Here is a 19,552-nt window from a genome sequence, read left to right as displayed (position 1 = left end):
CAACACGACAAAACAAAAATAATTCTGAACTTAGGAGGGGACGTCAAGTCGCCATTCTTTTAAGACCAGTCAGCTGACCAAAGCGTCCTATTCATATAGTCTGTTATCAGTATTATGACCTAATTTCTAGTTGCTACCTCCACTATAGAAAAAGAACGACTAGGAGAAAATTATTTTCCTCTTCATCTACACTAATATTATAAAGAGGAAAACTTTGTTTGTTTGTTTGGTTGTAATGAATAGGCTCAAAAACTACTGGACCGTTTTGAAAAATTCTTTTACCATTCGAAAGCTACATTATCCACGAGTAACATAGGCTAAATTTTATTTTGGAAACAAATAGGGTTCCGTAATATGTAGATAATGTAATCCACGCGCGCGCTATTAATAGCACTAGAGTCAATTCAACATACCGGATAGAAACTAAACCTTTGCTAAGTAACGGCTAGTCAGGATATATAGTCTGACCAGTAAACATCAATAACTTACCTATCTGATGGAGCTGTCTCTAGGAAATCAAAAATTGTCGTATAACCAGAAATGAGATCGATCATAAAGTAAACTCGTTTGAGTGCCCAATAAAAAGGCACTCAGTTGAATACCGACGAAGTGTTGCTAAAAAGCTTTTAATGTAAGACTTTCTAAAATTAACCGATGCACGCTGCGGTACATAAGTGTGCCTGTATTTATAGCCAGTTTACAAGTTTGCCGAAGTTCGAGCTCAACCGGTGCAGTTATTGGGATTGTTGGGTATTTACCAACTTCCTAACAGTTTATGATTAATGCCCCGGTCTCTAACTTGAACTGCCGCTACAGGTGGCAATTTGCAACTGCAAACTTTGACTTCAGAAAGCCTTTGTGTTCGTTTACTAGGAACTAAAATACCTCACATTTAGAAGTTGTTCGTTACCTCCATTTTGGTGACGAATGTATGCCACTATTTAACTTCAAACTTCATTTAAACGTCTAGGACTATAGACAAAGTAACTTACTCGTATGATAGATGCAAATTCATGATCGATTCATGTATGAAATGAAGTGTAATTACGTACAAATAATCATCAGAAGTACAGAAACATCCTGTCAACTTCATGTTGTACGAGTATTATGTTCGCTAAATATTTCCTTTGGTGTCGAAATTCAAAATACTTTACTCATCTTCGATCGCGACAGAATGATTCTTCTGAAGTCTGCGAAAATCAACAGCCTTCATCGAATACTTTATTAGACCTACAAAATGTACTGTGACCGTCCTTGACTAGCGTTAACATCATTATAATAGTCATAATACCATTGTCCTCGCGGGAAGTAAACCTGCGACCGCGGCCTTTGTACCGCTAATCCACGCGCGCACGCATCAATGACACCACGCGTAAACAAGCGTCGGATCGATCCCAATATTTACAAGCGCTGCAGTCAGTAGTCGTCTGTTTACGACCCAGCCACCGTTTCCTAGGCATCGTCACAGCTAGAGATGCGTCAGTAGACTCGTATGTTAGTAGTTAGCGTTATTTTAGCGGCACTTTGCTTGGAGGACCAGCTAAGATTAATTGTGCCTCTTCGAACATCAAGTTTTTGTGACTATCAGAGGAAACTTCAAAGAATTACACACACATATTGTTCTTGTACTCGTTATACAGACTGAACATCACAAAGCTACTGTACCCGCGTAAAGTATGTTATTTCTTTCGCGGATGTTACTCCGGTTGGCAATGGCCGCCTCCGAAAATACTTTTATTGTGCGTTCTCAAGGGCGGCTGCAGCGCAGCGTTATGAAGTGATTTTAATTAATATTCGCGCCGTAAACGCAGCCGCAAACGGCTTTCGGATCTCCGCTGACGTGGAGTGATGTGTGCTGTAAACTTTATGCCACGTCCGCTCACTACAGAACCCCGCGATTCTTTTGTCTTTTACATCAATACGAACTAAAGGTGAACGCACACCAGTCTTCGCCGAAAGAATTTCATTAATATGTCGATGTGGTCTATTCTACACGGCGACCAAACGACTTCATTATAAGACAAAAATCATAAAATATGGAATCGCTTACCTCTTTATTTGTGCACAGGTGCGCAGTCACATTTGTAAAGACAGAGATAGCAATGCTCAAAATATTTTACATTTTACGGAGTCAACTTAACTAAACATGTTTGAAACTGACTCTCGAATTCATTAGAATGCCTATACTTTCTAGCAAAAATAGATTTTGAAGATACCCAATATCGCTTTAACTACGTTCAAGAATGGCGCATACGGTCACCAGTCTGGACAAACCTAATGACATTTTGATTTCTTGAATCCAAAGTAAAGTTAAATTGTAAAATGTAGGTACTAGAGGTATAATAAAATATTTTTCCACCGCAGTGTCGTTAGATATTGTGGAAAAATAAAATCACAATCAAATAACTATATTTGAATTTAAATATAGCTCAATACCTACTATTATGTCTATGTGGATATCCTTGGGGGACACCATTGTCCAGCAGTAGACGTCATTTGACTGTAACGAACAAACCAACCTACTTATTTTATAACAACGTGTATATGTTACAGGAAATGTATGAAATCCGTCATTGTATACAATTCCTAGGAATTGTGTATAAGTCCTAAAATCACCCGGAAATGTGTGATGTAAATTATATTAGACACATTTCCTAGGAAAATTACACATTTCCTAAACAGCAATCGGAAATGTAATTAAGATATTTTTTTTTACACAAAATTATTTTTATTACGCCACTTTTTGTTCTCCGAAACTGAAATGGCGCTACCGCGCCGCGGCAGCTGTGTATGTGTAAGGTCGCAAGTCTAACCTAACCTAACCGAGACTTTGTTATCCAGCTACAGGAGTACTAAAACCTTCATGTCAATAATAGTTTTATAAAAGAGATGTTAAAATTAGGGATTTCCAATACTTCAGCGTAATATGCGTGATGCCGAAAGAAAGGTATAATAGTGCGAAAACAACTGTCAGGCTAAACAATAATAATTGTGAGTTAAAAGTACCTATCGGCCAATGTGGTTTGGCTAAATGAAATTTTAGGCGTACCGAGGGACACCCGATCACGCGACCGCGCTTGTGCCGCTTAGTTTTATACATTTCCTAATACAATATTGGAATTCTATAAAATTCCTAGGAAAAGTATGCATTTCCTAGGATATGTGCGTATTAAAAAATCTCTGAAGCAATATTTTATACATTTCCTAAATAGCTTCGGAATTGTATACATTTCCTAGGAATAGTATACAATTCCTAGAATTCATACATTTCCTGTAACATATACAGTGCATACCTAGTTGTTGCACTTCACGAAGACGAGTGAGCTTTACATGTGTGGTGGCTCGCTAGTGTTCGTTTTTCAAAAGTTTTGATAGACATTACACTATACACACAAGTAAAGCTCACTCGCCTTCGTGAGTTGCAAGAATTACTATACAAGTAAGAGATAGAGCCACACTTATGTGTCATTAGAAACAAGGATAGTCAATAAGGACGCTAAAGTGCGCCTACCCATCACTGAATAAGACTGCTGCTTACTCGCCGCATCGTTTAATGTCCCGTCCGAGTCACAAGCTATACTTTCTTTGACTTTAAAGCATTTAAACTGCCTTTTAAGGATCGCGAACAAATCGTTAAAGCCTACCGTGCCGTCAGACCATTTGACTAGTTCTGCAGCACTGTTACAGCACAATTTATGTATCCAGTCCAGACACCGAGGCCGTGTCTGTTTGCGCTCAACGGGCTTTAACTAATACTGTTGTATTTACATATTGTTCTCGAAGGGATTAAGTGTAAACAATAGAGCACGGTAAACATCAGCCGAATGTTACAAATATTTACACGATTTATATAACTTTTGGCTACAATATTTATAACTTGCCGTTATTATGGTAATAAAACCCGGTTCATATACTGGTTGACCTTTCAGTGACAAATCATTCGTGAAATTGGACAGTAAATTAACTAGTCGCACTTGGCATTCTCGCTTTATTACTCGATTGCATAAAGATGAGTCTGTATTTGGATCACCATAATGTTTTGAAGATCCCTTAATTCATTTTTCAGACATGTCGACGAAATAGACATTATGACTTCTCTCTGTTAATAGCTAAAGATACAAATAGTAAGTCACTGAAAAATTGATCACCCATCACAACCTGACCGCGCCCAACGTTGCTTGAGCCGCACAATGGCTGTCAACCTGGCAGCCGTTGTGCCAGGCGTCCCTATAGACACGCGGCTAATTCATTAGGTGTATTAATCAGACTGAGTGCGTTAATGTTTTGTTTTGTCCACAGGTCAGCGGCCTGAAGTTCGAGACTCAACTGCGTACACTGAACCAATTCCCAGAAACGCTTCTGGGCGACCCCGCCCGGAGAATACGTTATTTCGACCCGTTGAGGTGAGTTGATGCATTTATCTTATGGGTGCGGCGACTTAGGTAATGGAGAATCTGAAAGTTCTAATTAAGTATCCTACTGTTCAAGTATAGGAAAGACAGCGCAAATGAAAATCGATTATTTTTTCTAGTAGTAAAGTGCCACCAACAAAGCTGCCATTTCTATTTTAGAATAGAATGAAAATGATCTTATTCGTTCAAAGTAAGTGGATGGGAGAGAGAGTGGCAGTTTATTGTAGTTTAAGTAGGTACTTGTACCAACATGGCTACATGGCCAAGTTGTTCATATTAATTCATCGTTTCTTTACATAAATGTGTGCAAATGTCTGAAATAGACGCAAAATACTTTGGACATCTCCACGATTTAAATTCCACGGTGATCAGTTTTCAGTTAAAAATATTATTCAGATAAGAATAATTTGTGATAGTCGAACGTTCTATAATCTTCATCTCCCTTTCCACAGGAACGAGTACTTCTTCGATCGGAACCGCCCATCTTTCGACGCCATCCTGTATTACTACCAGAGCGGCGGGCGCCTCCGGCGGCCCGTTAACGTGCCCCTCGACGTGTTCTCCGAAGAGATTAAGTTCTACGAGCTGGGGGAGCAGGCTACCAACAAGTTCCGGTAAGTTCCATATCACCCCTGATTACTCGGCTTTGTTAAAGCTATGCGAACTCTTAGACCTCAACCTTTCAACTCTTTGCTATGTATTTTTCCACAAAACTATGACTTCACCAACATCACCGCTACAACACAACTAGAGGATTTCACTATAGCAAAGAAAATAATTACATGATCACGCTTTCATCAAGGTAGGATCATGTCGCAGAGAAGATTCAACTTATATAATAAAAAACTAATACACAACCTCTTTTGCAGTGAGGATGAAGGATTCATAAAGGAAGAAGAGAAGCCCCTGCCCTCCAACGAGCGCCAGCGCAAAATCTGGCTGCTCTTCGAGTACCCCGAGAGCTCCCAAGCCGCTCGCGTCGTGGCCATCATCTCCGTCTTCGTCATCCTGCTGTCCATCGTCATCTTCTGCCTCGAGACCCTGCCGGAGTTCAAGCACTACAAGGTGTTCAACACCACCACCAACGGCACCAAGATCGAGGAGGATGAGGTCCCCGACATCACCGACCCGTTCTTCCTGATCGAGACCCTCTGCATCATCTGGTTCACCTTCGAGTTGATAGTGCGGTTCTTGGCATGTCCGAATAAATTTAACTTTTTCCGCGACGTGATGAACATTATCGATATTATCGCGATTATTCCCTACTTCATCACGTTGGCTACCGTCGTTGCGGAAGAAGAGGACACGCTGAACCTGCCCCGAGCCCCGGTCTCCCCTCAAGACAAGTCCACCAACCAAGCCATGAGCCTCGCCATCCTGCGTGTCATCCGTCTGGTGCGCGTGTTCCGAATCTTCAAACTGTCACGTCACTCCAAGGGCTTACAGATCCTCGGTCGCACCCTCAAGGCATCCATGCGTGAACTGGGACTGCTGATATTCTTCTTGTTCATCGGTAAGTTGATTACGCTAGTGAATTTCTTTAAATTACGATTTAAATTAATATGCCCAAATGTTAAACTCTTTTTGATGGGGGAAAGTAAAGAAAACTTATTTAATATTAGACTTGAAGAAGTGGTTCAGTTAAAATATGAGATGGCAGCGTTTTGTGAGTGCCACGGAGAGCAGCGGCAGTCGCGCTGCCGGCGCCGCGCGGTGACGCGGCGTGGTCGCCGGCTTGCGTGCACAACGTGTCTTGTGTTCGCAGGGGTGATCGTGTTCTCCAGTGCCGTATACTTTGCCGAAAAAGATCGCCCTGATTCAAATTTTTCTTCCATACCTGACGCCTTTTGGTGGGCCGTCATAACGATGACCACCGTCGGTTACGGCGACATGAGGTAACCGCGCGGCCCGCCCGCGACCGCTCGCAGCCTCCCCGCACTGTATGTCGCACTCTATTCTCCGTTGGTGTGTGCTTGTTCTTAAAGGTGTCGTCCTGTTTTCCTCCGCGGTGTACTTCGCTGAGGCCGGAAGTGAGAACAGCTTCTTCAAATCCATACCAGATGCGTTTTGGTGGGCGGTCGTGACAATGACGACCGTAGGCTATGGAGATATGACGTATGATACAGCGACTTCACCCTAAAATTTGTATTTGCATTCTCGTCATTTCATTTTTTCCTTCAATCCTACATTGGCATTTTAACACTGATGCGATATCTTTCGCCACATCATAACTATACATATTCTGCTTTAATTTGATTTGTCGTCAGTTCGCCTAGAGCTTAACTGATCACTTCACACTCTACCTACTACATTCACTCTTTACAGAATACTGCACGTTTATGAACGTTCATTGATGTCTTGGTAATTTAACTGTTTTTATTATCTTCCTGAACCCTTTGCAATTTTACACGGAAGCATTAATGTAAAATTTTCCATAGCACGAAAACGATCCAGCATATTTTATACCTACCACATTCCGTCGTCGGTGTGACAATCGCCCCTCCCAAAGCGTATTTATTATGAGAGAACAGCTTTTGCGTGACCTGAGTCAGCTTAGATCCGATTCTGAGGAGTTGGAGTGGCGCGTCAGTGTTCCAAGCACTCGTCACCTGTACGCTCCTCTGTATGCTTCTGCTAAATTAAATGTGTCCTATCCTGTGTTGGTGTTGTGATCGTTCAAATGACGTTTACCTTAGCTTGTCGAAAATGGTGATCAACTACAACCGCTCGCACCATCGTACACGTGCCGTTTGCCGTCCAATAGACGGTGGCATCCCATTTCGCTTCACTGCATCACCAGTTAGAATACGTACCGTCTGAATCTCTCAATCTAGTTAACAAAAATCGCTTCATATTGAACCCCTAGGACATGTGGTAAATTTTACATTTAGCTGCTATGTAAAATTGGCGTTCAGAATATTTTTCACCGCTTGATTTTTTACATCAGCTTTCCATCGTTAGCTTACACACCATTTTCGATAGAGGTACATGAAGTGAATGTTTTAGACGTAATATAATTTTAATATGCATGACGGAAAGTCTTTGTGTAGGCACAGAAGTAATTCTTAGTTGTTCATGTGGTAGTTACGGCATCAAACTCGTATTTTTCTTTTTGTTTCGAACCCCCTACCAACTCTTTTTCTCGAGTGCTCAAAAGGAGATCAGAACTGTTGTCTTAACTGTTCTGGAAGCTATTAAAGTTGCGATGTGACTGCAAAGCTTTTATTGTGACCCTTCATCGTAACTGTAATGGCTTCACCAGCACAACTAAGACTGAAGTCTGCGTGTTCAGTTGAGCACCAACGCTGGCGGTAACCAATGCAAAGCGATAAGTATACGTTACACACTGTGTAACAGCTGGCGGGTGTGAATGGTGATGAATGAAATTGTATTGCTCGCGTTCTTCTCTACTGCAAAGCGAATGGTCTGAAAGATATAAAACCTTGCCTTATTGCACATTACAGGATTCCCGGGTAGGATTTTTGTTTGTCGTTACTTTCGTTCCGTTTAGTTGTGTTCTTTACATCCAAACACGTCCATTTTGTTAGTAGTTATCTCGTTTTGGGTACTTTTAACGCATGTTCATATCACCATCATTTGTTTGTTAACAACAATTAGTTTTGTCGTTCTGTTTGGGACCTTTGTGTGGGTTACTGACAGTATGTTTTCTGTGTAGACCGGTGGGAGTGTGGGGCAAGATTGTGGGTTCGCTGTGCGCCATCGCCGGCGTGCTCACCATCGCGCTCCCCGTGCCCGTCATCGTATCCAACTTCAATTACTTCTACCACCGCGAGACCGACCAAGAGGAAATGCAGTCACAGAACTTCAACCACGTCACCAGCTGCCCTTACCTTCCTGGCACGATGGGCGAGCCCTACCTGAGTAAGTGCTACTTATAATCTGACATCATCACACTTTCCATCATCGTCAACCAATGCAAACGAAAATGTAGTCGTATTCATTCCTTTTTTAATTGTATCGTCTTTTTATTTGATATTTTTCGAATCGGTGTCGCATGCGTTTATGCTTCGAACACTTTTTAATTGCACGCTTTGAGTTTTCCTTTTATTTTGTTCCTTTATGTTGATTTTCGGTACTTTCAGGTGGAAAGGACGATGAGAAGGACGACGTCTACAGTGACCAATGACTATACATAGTGTTGTTTTGTTTGTAGTAAGGACTACTAGTCGGCAGAGACGATGTTTGTGATATTAAGAGTAAGAGACAAAGTGCAACGTGCTTATGTAAATATTAGTTTAAGTGATGTAAAGATAAAATAAATTGTTATCTATTACTTTTAGATATGTTTGAGTGGCAGTGTTTTATAGTCTCGGTGGGTGGAGACGGTTTTGAAATTAGTAAATATTAGACACATCCAGACAGAAAGTCGCAGTTTCACTCGTTTCCGTAATTGTTAGATTTACGGACACATTTCATGATACATAAAATGTTGAAAACATCCTTTTCAGTTTGAGTTAGTCACAAATTCAATCATTCTAAGTTAGTGGCTAACTAGTGATGCAATTTCCATTAGTTTCAACACTAATTTTGGCTCAGTTAAATTATTCAGTGACAAATCACAGTGTCTGAATGACACTGAAAGTCCAATTTGCGATGGTCCGTTAAATTGCGGTTAATTAACCTGAATTCGCGTTCCAATAATGGCGAACACCTCTTCACTGGACTGTTTGTTGAGTTGCATTGATAATTATACGTTTTATTTTTAGCAATATTATGCACCGTTGTGTCACGTGGATGTTGGAAGTAAGTTTTAGTTTTTATTACATTATTTTTTGACATGTTTGCTTGTTTCACATTTTATTTCAACTTTAGTTTTGCACAAACTGTTTTGTTTAATTAACCTATTTATGTTATCAAAAACACACAGTACACATATCAGTTAATAAAGTGACAGTAGTTAATTTAGTTCGAAACTGGTAGCGGAACTAGCTCATAATATAAACTGGGATACAAATTCCGCGCATAACTCTCAACTGTAGAAGTAAAATTACCGGGAACAGTTCGACCGGAAATTGAAAGCTCGATAAGCTCTGAAAGCTCCGGGAATGCGGGGCGCGGCGGCAGGAGCTTTCGCGCGCCGGATGCAGCTATTGCATACCGTCCTTTGTTTTAACCTTCGCCGGCCGCACTATTGGAATGCTCGGTACGTATTGTATTCGTACGAGTTCTCGGTATTAGTTATTTCCTATGTATCGGTAAAAGTTTCTTTCTGTACGTGCATTGGTTTTATTACAGTACGTTCATAGTAGGTTGGTAAGATATTTTGTGTGGCTACTTTTTTTTTAGTTACGTAATTGCTTATTAAACTGAGATTGAAATTCATATTAGAACTAAACATCTTTTAATTATGTACATCATTTAGTACGTACCAAAGTAAATAACTTTAGAAATCAAGAAGTCTAATCAGATAATCTGAATTATATATTTGCTGCAAAATGTCTACATTACGACGGTTCTGAAATAAACAACATTCTGAAATCTGTCTACTTCAGGCCACACGCGCTTAACTCTGCCATCCCTTCTCGTTATAATTAGACGTGCGCCGCTGATTGATTGCATATTAATTAAACGTCGGATGACGCCCATTGATTGCACATGCTGCCTATTAATGAAAAATTAATTAACCATCGCCTCTGTCGCATAATCTACACTAATTTGTTGCTAGAATTAGACTACGAACGTGTTCAATAGAATATATTTGAGTTGTTTGACTGGCGTTGAAGGCAAGGATAATTATAACTACAATCTAATTCTTAAATAATGTAATTAACCTGCATATCAAACATTCTGTAGTTGTAACTGATGAGTGCCATTTTGCAATAGAAATGTAGGCTATATTCTTAAGTTTACATTATACTTACATTACAAAATATCTGCATTGCGCGTCGATAAATTAGAACTGTATCATGATTCCATCTCTAGTTTCTCTACAAGTTGGTATAGTTTCTGAATTCACTGAGGCTTAGCGGCAACGACAGCGGAGACCGTGAGACCAAAAGCTCGTTCCCACTATAACCACATCCGGTTAAAATCGGCAGCCAGTTAACAGTCCATTTTAAAAAAATATGATCATTGCGGACGAACGTAATTAAGGCTACCTAATCTTCTACGCGCATAAATAAAAATAGTCTTTTTCCCATAGATCGTTTTAAAATGATGCAGGTTGGTGGTAGGGCTTGTTCTAAGTCCACCTGGCTAGCTACCACCATCTTACCTAAGGTTGTCGCCATAACAATAATGTTAACAGCATTGTTGTGTTCCGGCAGTTAGAGGTAAGATAGCCAGTTCCTCTGTAGTTGAGGATTCCGGGTGAAGCTCGCTTCCACCTTCGGCCTGATCGTCATTTACCATCAAGTGAGATACAGGCCAAGAGCTTCCCAATTGAGGATTTAAAAAAAGTGGACCTGAGTCCTATATCTTATAATATTTATAACTTAATGGATTTTGTCAGCTATACCTATAAGATTCAGGCATTTTATCAAGATGAGTTTACTTATCGCGATTGTAATTTAGTTAAATATTTAAAAAAAGTCTATGCACATTGTCACTTTCCTCGGGTCTAATATAAATAAGTAGGTATTTAATTTTATTCCAACACTTAACCACAAACATAACCACTTGTAAAATATTTCAGCCTGAACAAAGCACAATAAAATATCAATTTAGCCCCATTTCCCATCATAAACCGGCCCTGTAAAATGGAAACTCAATCTAGCTTAGACGGAGCAAATCAATAGGCTATCCAGGCTAAACCTCCCACGTTGATTGGATATCTTGTTACCTCCGAGGTAGGTAATTGGAAATTATATAAACCTGACCTGCATCGACGACGATCGAGTAAATTGGTGATGAACGGGCTAGCAATTTTAGTTATCGGTTAGCTCAAAATTGTAAGTAAAGCATTAACTTTACTTATTTTTTTCACCCGTAGCATATTATGACCACCCTTTTATACATTTCTTTGCGTCGACTTAGCATTCGTGAAGCTGGAACAGCTGCCTATACCAACAGATTCATACAGAAAATAACCTGATTGCCACGCGTTTCTATGTAGAAAAGTGCGAGATGATTAGTGTTTCTTCGTTTCGCTATCTTGGTTTAGTGACAGAACTGAAGTCTTCTGCCTACGCGTAAAACAGAACAATTCTATCATACCTGCTCAATTTATTCAGCGATAGCCGTCAGCCAACTAGTCTGACTGCATTTTGCAAACTTGCAACCCGTTTATGCTCTAAGCTTATCTCCGTCAACGATATTGATTCTTAAAAGTTTTACTTAAGTAGTTTCTACTCCATCGGTTCCTTTCCATGTACCCAAACTTCTACTCAGTTACTTCAAGTTACGTAACACATAAGCGTGTAAAAATGTAGACGCCAAGAAACGTAAACGTACACTTTCTATGGTAAATATAAATACTAGTGTAAAGTTCGAGCCTGTGACCCAATTTCTTGTTCCAAGTGTACTTGCTGAACCAGCACGAACTATACTAATTTAACAGTGCGGTTTGTCTTGAGTCCTCGAAACTAAACCGGCCAATCTGAAAGTCAAACTTATTAATACGGCAATGTTGCAGGGCACGGTTAAACTTTGAATGGCAAATGAGAGCCTCTCCGTGTTGCTTGAAATGTTCAAATGTTAGCATTGATACTGCAGAAGCAGGGTTATAATATTTGCTGAGTTAAAATATTGGATTGTAGAGATGTTTTAGGAAACAATTAATGCACTACTCAAAGTTAAAAGTTTCTTATGTTTTAACATTAAGAAAAGCTTTCGAAGCAATATGTACCGACATCTAATATACTAGTCTAGTCAAATGTATTCTAGGGAAATTTTTATAGCAAGCGAAAACAATTCATCTTCATTCATATTCCAATAGAGATCTGCATTGTTTCATACCCGTGACGCCTGGTAGACCAATTAGGTAGAAGTTTAATCTTCCGTATAAACACACTTCAATCTACATATATTAAAAGCGAAAGGTCACTGATTGACTGACTCACTCATCACGAAATCTCAGAAATGTACAAGTACTCTCAAATTTTGCATGGGGGTTCCTTTTAGAACGTAGGAGCTCACTAAGACGGGATTTTGCAAAATTCAACCCCTACGGCGGTAAAACAGGATCCACGCGTACGAAGTCGCGGGCGCCCGCTAGTAGCTCTATAAGATTATCCAGTTCGTGATCGGAATGTGTCCCCAGCAGCCATAAATCTCGGCAGTTTACGCTACAATTAACTGATAAATCACAAGTAACTGTGGCACCCAGCCAGCTGCTCAGTATCGGAGTATTTCAAAATTTGGATTAATTCGCTGGATCCAGTTTGTGACGTTGTCGGGGAAAATTTTGCATCGGCATTCTATTAAAATTCAACAATATTTTAGTCGGTATAAATAAATCGAATAGGTACTTATTCAAGTTTAAGGGGACACACTTTAAATACTCAGACAAAGTAGGTATTGAAAGATTTATTGTAGTAAGGTTTGTTTGTAGATGATAGTATGATCTCAAATTAAACTGATACTAGACGAAACTTAAAATTAATTCGCAACCCATTAAAGGAATGCTAATTCCCATTAGTGGATGTTTGTGTGTTGGAATTAACTACCGAAATTCCAGTAGGTACGAAACATAAGTTAGCCAGGATAAAGATAAAATAAATCACAATAAAATGTTGCAATAACGTCATGAAGATTTTCCACTCTTTCAGTTCGCATTATGTAACTACAACACAAACTTTGAAAACAATGAAACGAATGTTTCAAAGTTGATAACCGAGCTGCTTCATAAAACTTTATTGTTCGAAGCATTGTAATGTGAAATATTAAAGTTCTTGCTACCTACTTAGTTTCTTGTTACTACTTAGTTTGTTCTTAACCAAAACGTTAAACGGCAAGCATTGAAATAAAACAAACTTAGTTACTTTTTCGTTGTATCAGTTTCTGTTTTTGGGATATTAAACGAAAATATAGAACATACTAACTTAAAGAAACTGTTGTAACATGTGTGAAATATAAACGTAAATATAGGTAATATAGACTAGCGGCCGCCCGCGACTTCGTACCTACGCGTGGACCCCGTCTTACCCGCTTAGGGGTTGAATTTTGCAAAATCCCGGCTTAGTGAACACCTGTGTTCTAAAAGAAACCCCATGCAAAATTTGAGACTCCTAGCACTTGTAGTTTCTAAGATTTCGTGATGAGTGAGTCAGGCCTTTCTTTTTTATATTTAAAGATGATACTTTCGTGATAGATAAATATAATGAATAAAAAATCTTGAGTCTTGCAGTTTTACAGATGTCAGCAGTAAACACGTTACACGTCCGCTCTCCAATCGTCGACCGATAACAGAAACGTTTCCAAGAAATTGTTGTTATGTTTGTTCCCTCTCGTTATACTTTAAACGCTTTCCCTGGGAGGGGGGGAAATAACAATGCGATCCTTACACGTGCAGAAGGGAGGGGGAGGAAAGCTCGCCTCATTTCATCTTTCGATAAAACGTAATCCTGCCCACTCGTGCGCCTCCTGTCGAATGCAGGAAAAGCGTTTAATAACTACGATAAGAATTGACAACGATATTAGCTTTGACGACTCGTACATATCGCCTTGATATCAATTCGATTCGTAAGCTACTTATTAACTTTTCAAGGAAGAAATTATAATAATTGGGCTATAGAAATCAAAACTCTACAACGCAAGCTAAATTGCAAGTTATTCTTTAGTGACTAATAATTATTTCGTTGCTTTAATATGCATAAAAGGCATAATTAATTCCAAGATTTTTAATGAAAGTTAACGTAAAGTCTAGAAATTGACGTGACTTGAGAGTCAACCTAACGGCCGAGATCACGTCGGCAATTGATTGAGAATTGAGGGTATGAGAGTAAAGCCTAGGCTTCCGGCTCTAACCGGAAAATGGAAACTTTACGTTGCAGCCACACCGGCTGTTTGCCAAAGCTTTCAGAGGAAACATGTTACAGCGTTTATTCCAAACCGATTCCGATATTTCCCCTTGGATGCGATCCTGTAGGAAATTGTAGTTTACCATACAATCCATAACTTCTTTGGTCTCATGCCCGTTTTCACCATCAATCCCTAATTTTTAAGTCGATGGTAACACATAACATGAATTGTTTTCATAGGGGCCACTTAAAAATTAGGGATTGATGGTGAAAATGGGCATTAAACTATCTAGAATTCTCAAACTATTACATTATCTAAGTCAGCATCAAATAGTTCATGACATCCAAAATAGCGAAAAAGATCGCAACACGTAGGTATTTGTTATATTTGGAATAAGGTTGCGAGGTCAACTTTTTCACCACTTTGGGTGTCACAAACTATTTGACGCTGACTGTACGTATTCAGAGATCATTCATTACCAGTTTCTTAATTTATCCAGTCTACAAATACACGATCCAAGGTACTCGTGCCTTCTATTTTAGACCTTAGACGTCCTAAATCCACAGACAGACTCATCCCGCTAATTCCGTTTATTATTCTTGGAAATTTTGCCTTTTATCCGTGAAAATGTTCCGCCGAATTGGACACAAACAGTTGACAGGGACAGCCGCTTATGTATTCTTAATGCTCTCCCCATTTTAGCCGGCTAATGTATTATTCAAATAAGCTGGGTTAGATTCGGCAAAGATTTGCGATAAGCAACCGAATAGCATAGATGGTAAAACATACTCGTAGATCTGATAGTCGGAACTTAAAAGCTTAGGTGCTTCGTAGAGATTGAGAGAACCGCCTTCGAAACAATATACTTACTATTAATCATGCACATTAATTGCATTAAATAAGATCAACTTTTATTTTAATATAATTTTAATTAACTTGAATTAAAGAATCTGGTATTCGTTTTTTTAAATCTTATTGTTATGTGGTCTTTCTTATTTTAAGCAACCGCTTGAATATTAGGTATGCATAGCCGAATGTAGTGCAGTCCCCTGGCCTAGTTTCTGACGTCCTTTACGAGCTAAATAAACGTCTAGATAGCGCATTGTGGCGGACGATTATAGTCAACCCGTGTAGATCTGCCTGCCTGCTGCGCGCTGCGGCAAACTTCGTACTTTCGCGCGTGACGTCAGTGCAGTGCTCTTTTGCTTTGGTTTTTCTGTTTAGATCAATGAAATACGAGTTTGACTAATGATAACTTTCAGCTATTCATGTGTAGACGCGAATATTGAATGTTATTCATATTTCCTTCCCAAACTTTCGGTATTATGCCTTGCCTGAATATCAACACGTCACAGTTGTCTGACTCCCGCTAATCCCCGGCTTTCTCGTGACGTCAACGTCTGGTGTGTCGTCACACTCGCAGACAGGGCGACGTCACTCGGGCCCGAGCCAACCCTTCGGGCCTACTCCGCAACCGATTCCAGTACTTTCTACTCTATTCGTCACTTTCGCTCATGACGACTTCGCGGTATGAGTGAAAGAGATGGATCTGAAATTACAGGCATCGTTGTACGGAATAGACCCCCAGTTTTGGCTCGCTCCGCAGTGGTTTACGTAAACCACTCTATACAACAATGTTCACAAATAATCACGCTCTACCGTCAAAACGAGCTTATGCTCTCGTGAAAACATGGGCATAAATGTGTCGTGACTGGCGCGAGCTCTAACTCGTGAAGGGTGGAATGTTTATAACGCATGGTTTGATCACATGGTGTTACGTAAGGTTATTCATACTTTAAAAAGGACAATTGCTTACCTACTCTCAAACTGTGAATAAAGTAAAGTACACCCAACACTTTAGAGACTGAACAATGAATAGCATTTGTGTTCATGTTCATTGAAATTTGATTCTCGTTATATTTGATGCCGCAACCAAGGCAATCGTTGTGATTCGGACCATCCAGGTTATTTACATTCATGATTAGCAAAGCAATACATTGAAAATTCTACATTTTCTTAAAAAGACGTAGCTATTACTAATACTAATTAACTACTAAAAATCATCATCTTTGCTTAATAGCTAGGCAGGTTACACCTAGAAACTAACCTGTACAGTAGCTAAATCTTAAACCGACTAAGTAGCAAACAATAGTTAAAACTAACAATACGTGTGGCTAACATGTAACTTGTACATCAACACATAAGGCAAGACAGAAAACAGCGTTTGCGTATAGTTTCAGGGCCGATCGTGAAGAAGTCGTCTTCGATGAGTGAGGATTCGTCATCTGACATGATGGAGCTGGACGAGAGCGCTCTGGTGACTGATCCGCATCTGGAGTCCAACCTGAGGCGGCTGCAGGAGGAGGAGCGCCTTCTCCTGGAACAACAGGCCACCATGGAAGCCGGCAACTCTGATGACATCGCCGCTCTGGAAACCCAGGATGCTCTGCGCCTCAACCAGGTATGTATGCGAACGCAACTGATCAACTTGTGATACCTGACTGCGCCAGAAGGAGGGTTATGTTTTTTGCTTGATATCTATGGAATGCTATACAAGAAGATCAGAGACAACGAATGCAAGACTGCCCTCGATTGTAGAGGCCGCATTTACAAGAATCGATGATGATCTACTGATCATGCGGAACATTGTATATGTCAAGTAAGTACACTCTCTACGATTCCTCGCTAGACTCTCACCCTTGAAGAGATTCTCTCTTGATCAGTTTCTCAAGGTTCAATCTTGTTTCACCGGCCTCTCAGTTCACTTACTGTATCATATACGAGTATCTCAAAAGTTACATTAGTATAATAAGACAAACATGTATGTCTGATACCTTGATACTGAGTATGTTAGGTAAATATTTGATTAATTACGTTAAAAAAAATAACTCCGATAAGATCCTAAGTTTCCCTTAAACCTAGTCACAACACAATCAAGTACCATGAACAAGACACCGTTAAAAGGTGAAAGTACCTTTATATATCCTTCGAGAGCATATACCAGAGTAAATACAAATAAGTAGGTCATCTTCATAGAAACGCACCGAGCGCGGTTTGTATGTAAGCGCGCGCCAATACGTATGAGGCGCGCACGCACACACCACCACACACTGACAAAATTCAGCGCACCTCACCGCTAATCCCCGCTAAATTTTGTCAGTGTGTGCGTGCGCGCCGCATACGTATTGGCGCGCTCACATACAAACCGCGCTCGGGCGTTTCTATGAAGATGACCTACTCATTTGTATTTACTCTGCATATACCAACCATAACTTAAAAGCCCAGCCACTCAAAACCCGTTCTCCCCCTAGCTGCAGCAACAAGAGCTGCACCGCCAGCAGAACCTGCAGGCGCAGCGCATCGCCCGCTACCAGCAGCAGCTGACGCAGGAGGGCGCGTCGCACGGCCACGGCCACGGCCACGGCCACAGCCACGGCCACGGCCACTACGCCGGACGCCGCGACGGGCCGCGCCGCCGCGCCGCCTGCACCGTGCGCGTCAACAACCTGCATGCCGCAGAAGCCATCGAGACAGATGTCTGACCAATAGGTAAGTGGGATATGGAATAGTTTATAGGTCTAGGTGTGTAAGCTCATAGGCCGGGCGCTCATTGATACGACGGCACTGCAACGGACTTTACTTACAGTAACTTGACTTTTTAGTTACATTTTTATGGCTTGCAAAACCAAAGCTTGCTATGTTTGACATATTGACAAGTTTTGTAAAGAAATTTTGCTAAAATGATAAACGTATAAAAATGTGCGGTGAGGTCAGTTGCTATTCTTCACTTATAAATCCGTTGCCGTACCATCTCGTCTGTGAGTCTCTAGCCTTATGTTCGCTTGTTTATTGATCTAGAATTTCACCTTTCAAATTCCATTTAGCCTTTCAAAGTTACTATTATTTACCTTTCAAATCCGTAAAATTAAATTCAAAGTAAAAAATTGTTTAAATTTTAAAAGTCTTATCAAAACCTTGATAGAATCTCCTTTCTTGCAAGAATTAATAATTTTATCCACGATGATGCTAATCCTAGATGAAAGAAACAAGTGGATCTGATAGAGTAGGTGTCTGAGGTAAAATAAAGGAGGGGATTTTAAAATTCAGATTCCGTCCAGAGTGATAGGACACGCGGCACGTTATCGCGCCACTCCTCAAGCTCCTCTTACCTCAGGCGCCGACTTATTAAAAAGATAGGATTGTAGCAGAGATCCTTTTAAGGGATACGCGTTTGTTTCCTTAAGATATCAATTTTAAATCTCCACTTGGTCACATAATACTTGTACTTGTCGAATGATCTCCATTCAGACGGACTCTAGTATTAAAATTGTAAAATTATACAGTGCTATACATCTACCTACACTGAAACAACCGACTGCTGATAATATGATAATATTATGAGCGAAATGACCCCTAAAAAGTCTCTACTATAATGAAATATGACCATTAGAAGCCGAAGTGTCCCGAGTGTAGGTTATTTCACTATTTTACTACTACTTTATATCATGCACAATAACCATAACTGTGTCATTATAACGATTACCATTTCAGTTTCAATAACTTACACTCGGACTACAGGTTAGGTATGGCTGCCATCCAAAATCGTTCCTTGGATTTATGCTACCTGCCAGAGGGACACTCGTAACTATTGAAGTTTTGTGATAAAGTTATTCGAAGTTAGATGATGGCAACCATACCCGATGGTCAGTTAAATATAATATGTAGGTACACTTCCAAAGGAAAAAGGAGCTGCTACAACCCTCAAGGACGTTGGAAGACTCGACAAACCGACACCGACTTACTATAATTGGCATAGAAAAAAATACCTAAATTTAGCATAAGTAGCAGTTCCATAGACAGACAAATTGTCAACCATACCTAAATATATCAGTGTTCATGAACCATAATCAAACCATTCCGAATGCATTGATTATCAGTTCTAAATATCATGGAATTACCCTTTACAGACTTACAAATATTTTTGAAAACGATTTGTTCTATCTAGACGATATCAACACAAATCTGAAATAGTTACGCCATCCTTCAAGTCTGTAATTTGTAATTCTTACAACATTCGCGGCGGAAACATATTGCCAGTCCCTATAATTAAACGGGCAACTGTAATGGTCGCTTTGTCAATTTGCCAATTAATTAAGTAATCGAACGACCTGAAAACAAAAAATATAAACCATAAACCCGTAGAAAGGATGTGGCTGGAG

General features: G+C 40.0%; 2 protein-coding genes across 8 annotated transcripts in view; both read left to right on the top strand.

Annotated features, from left to right (window-relative positions):
* LOC135086733 (potassium voltage-gated channel protein Shaker) overlaps positions 1-8,798 on the top strand; it is a 516,839-nt gene extending 508,041 nt beyond the window's left edge. For 5 of the 7 annotated variants that reach the window (XM_063981516.1, XM_063981517.1, XM_063981514.1 and 2 more), the window contains 6 exons: positions 4,300-4,403; positions 4,865-5,026; positions 5,282-5,925; positions 6,398-6,527; positions 8,089-8,294; positions 8,516-8,798. In XM_063981516.1, coding sequence (XP_063837586.1) covers positions 4,300-4,403; positions 4,865-5,026; positions 5,282-5,925; positions 6,398-6,527; positions 8,089-8,294; positions 8,516-8,559 — 1,290 coding nt within the window. In that variant the 3' untranslated portion in view covers positions 8,560-8,798. Of the gene's footprint in view, positions 1-4,299; positions 4,404-4,864; positions 5,027-5,281; positions 5,926-6,177; positions 6,308-6,397; positions 6,528-8,088; positions 8,295-8,515 lie in introns of all 7 variants that reach the window. The other 2 variants (XM_063981515.1, XM_063981519.1) reach the window with 2 other exon arrangements.
* A 7,753-nt stretch (positions 8,799-16,551) lies between these two features.
* LOC135086916 (uncharacterized) lies at positions 16,552-17,875 on the top strand. The gene is made up of 2 exons (XM_063981740.1): positions 16,552-16,794; positions 17,645-17,875. Exons 1-2 carry the CDS (start codon positions 16,600-16,602, stop codon positions 17,873-17,875), a joined length of 426 nt encoding a protein of 141 aa, XP_063837810.1. The 5' UTR covers positions 16,552-16,599.
* The last annotated feature ends 1,677 nt before the right edge of the window (positions 17,876-19,552 follow it).

Source organism: Ostrinia nubilalis, chromosome Z (assembly GCF_963855985.1).
Source record: "Ostrinia nubilalis chromosome Z, ilOstNubi1.1, whole genome shotgun sequence".
NCBI lineage: Eukaryota > Metazoa > Arthropoda > Insecta > Lepidoptera > Crambidae > Ostrinia > Ostrinia nubilalis.
This window is presented reverse-complemented; position numbering and strand designations above follow the sequence as displayed.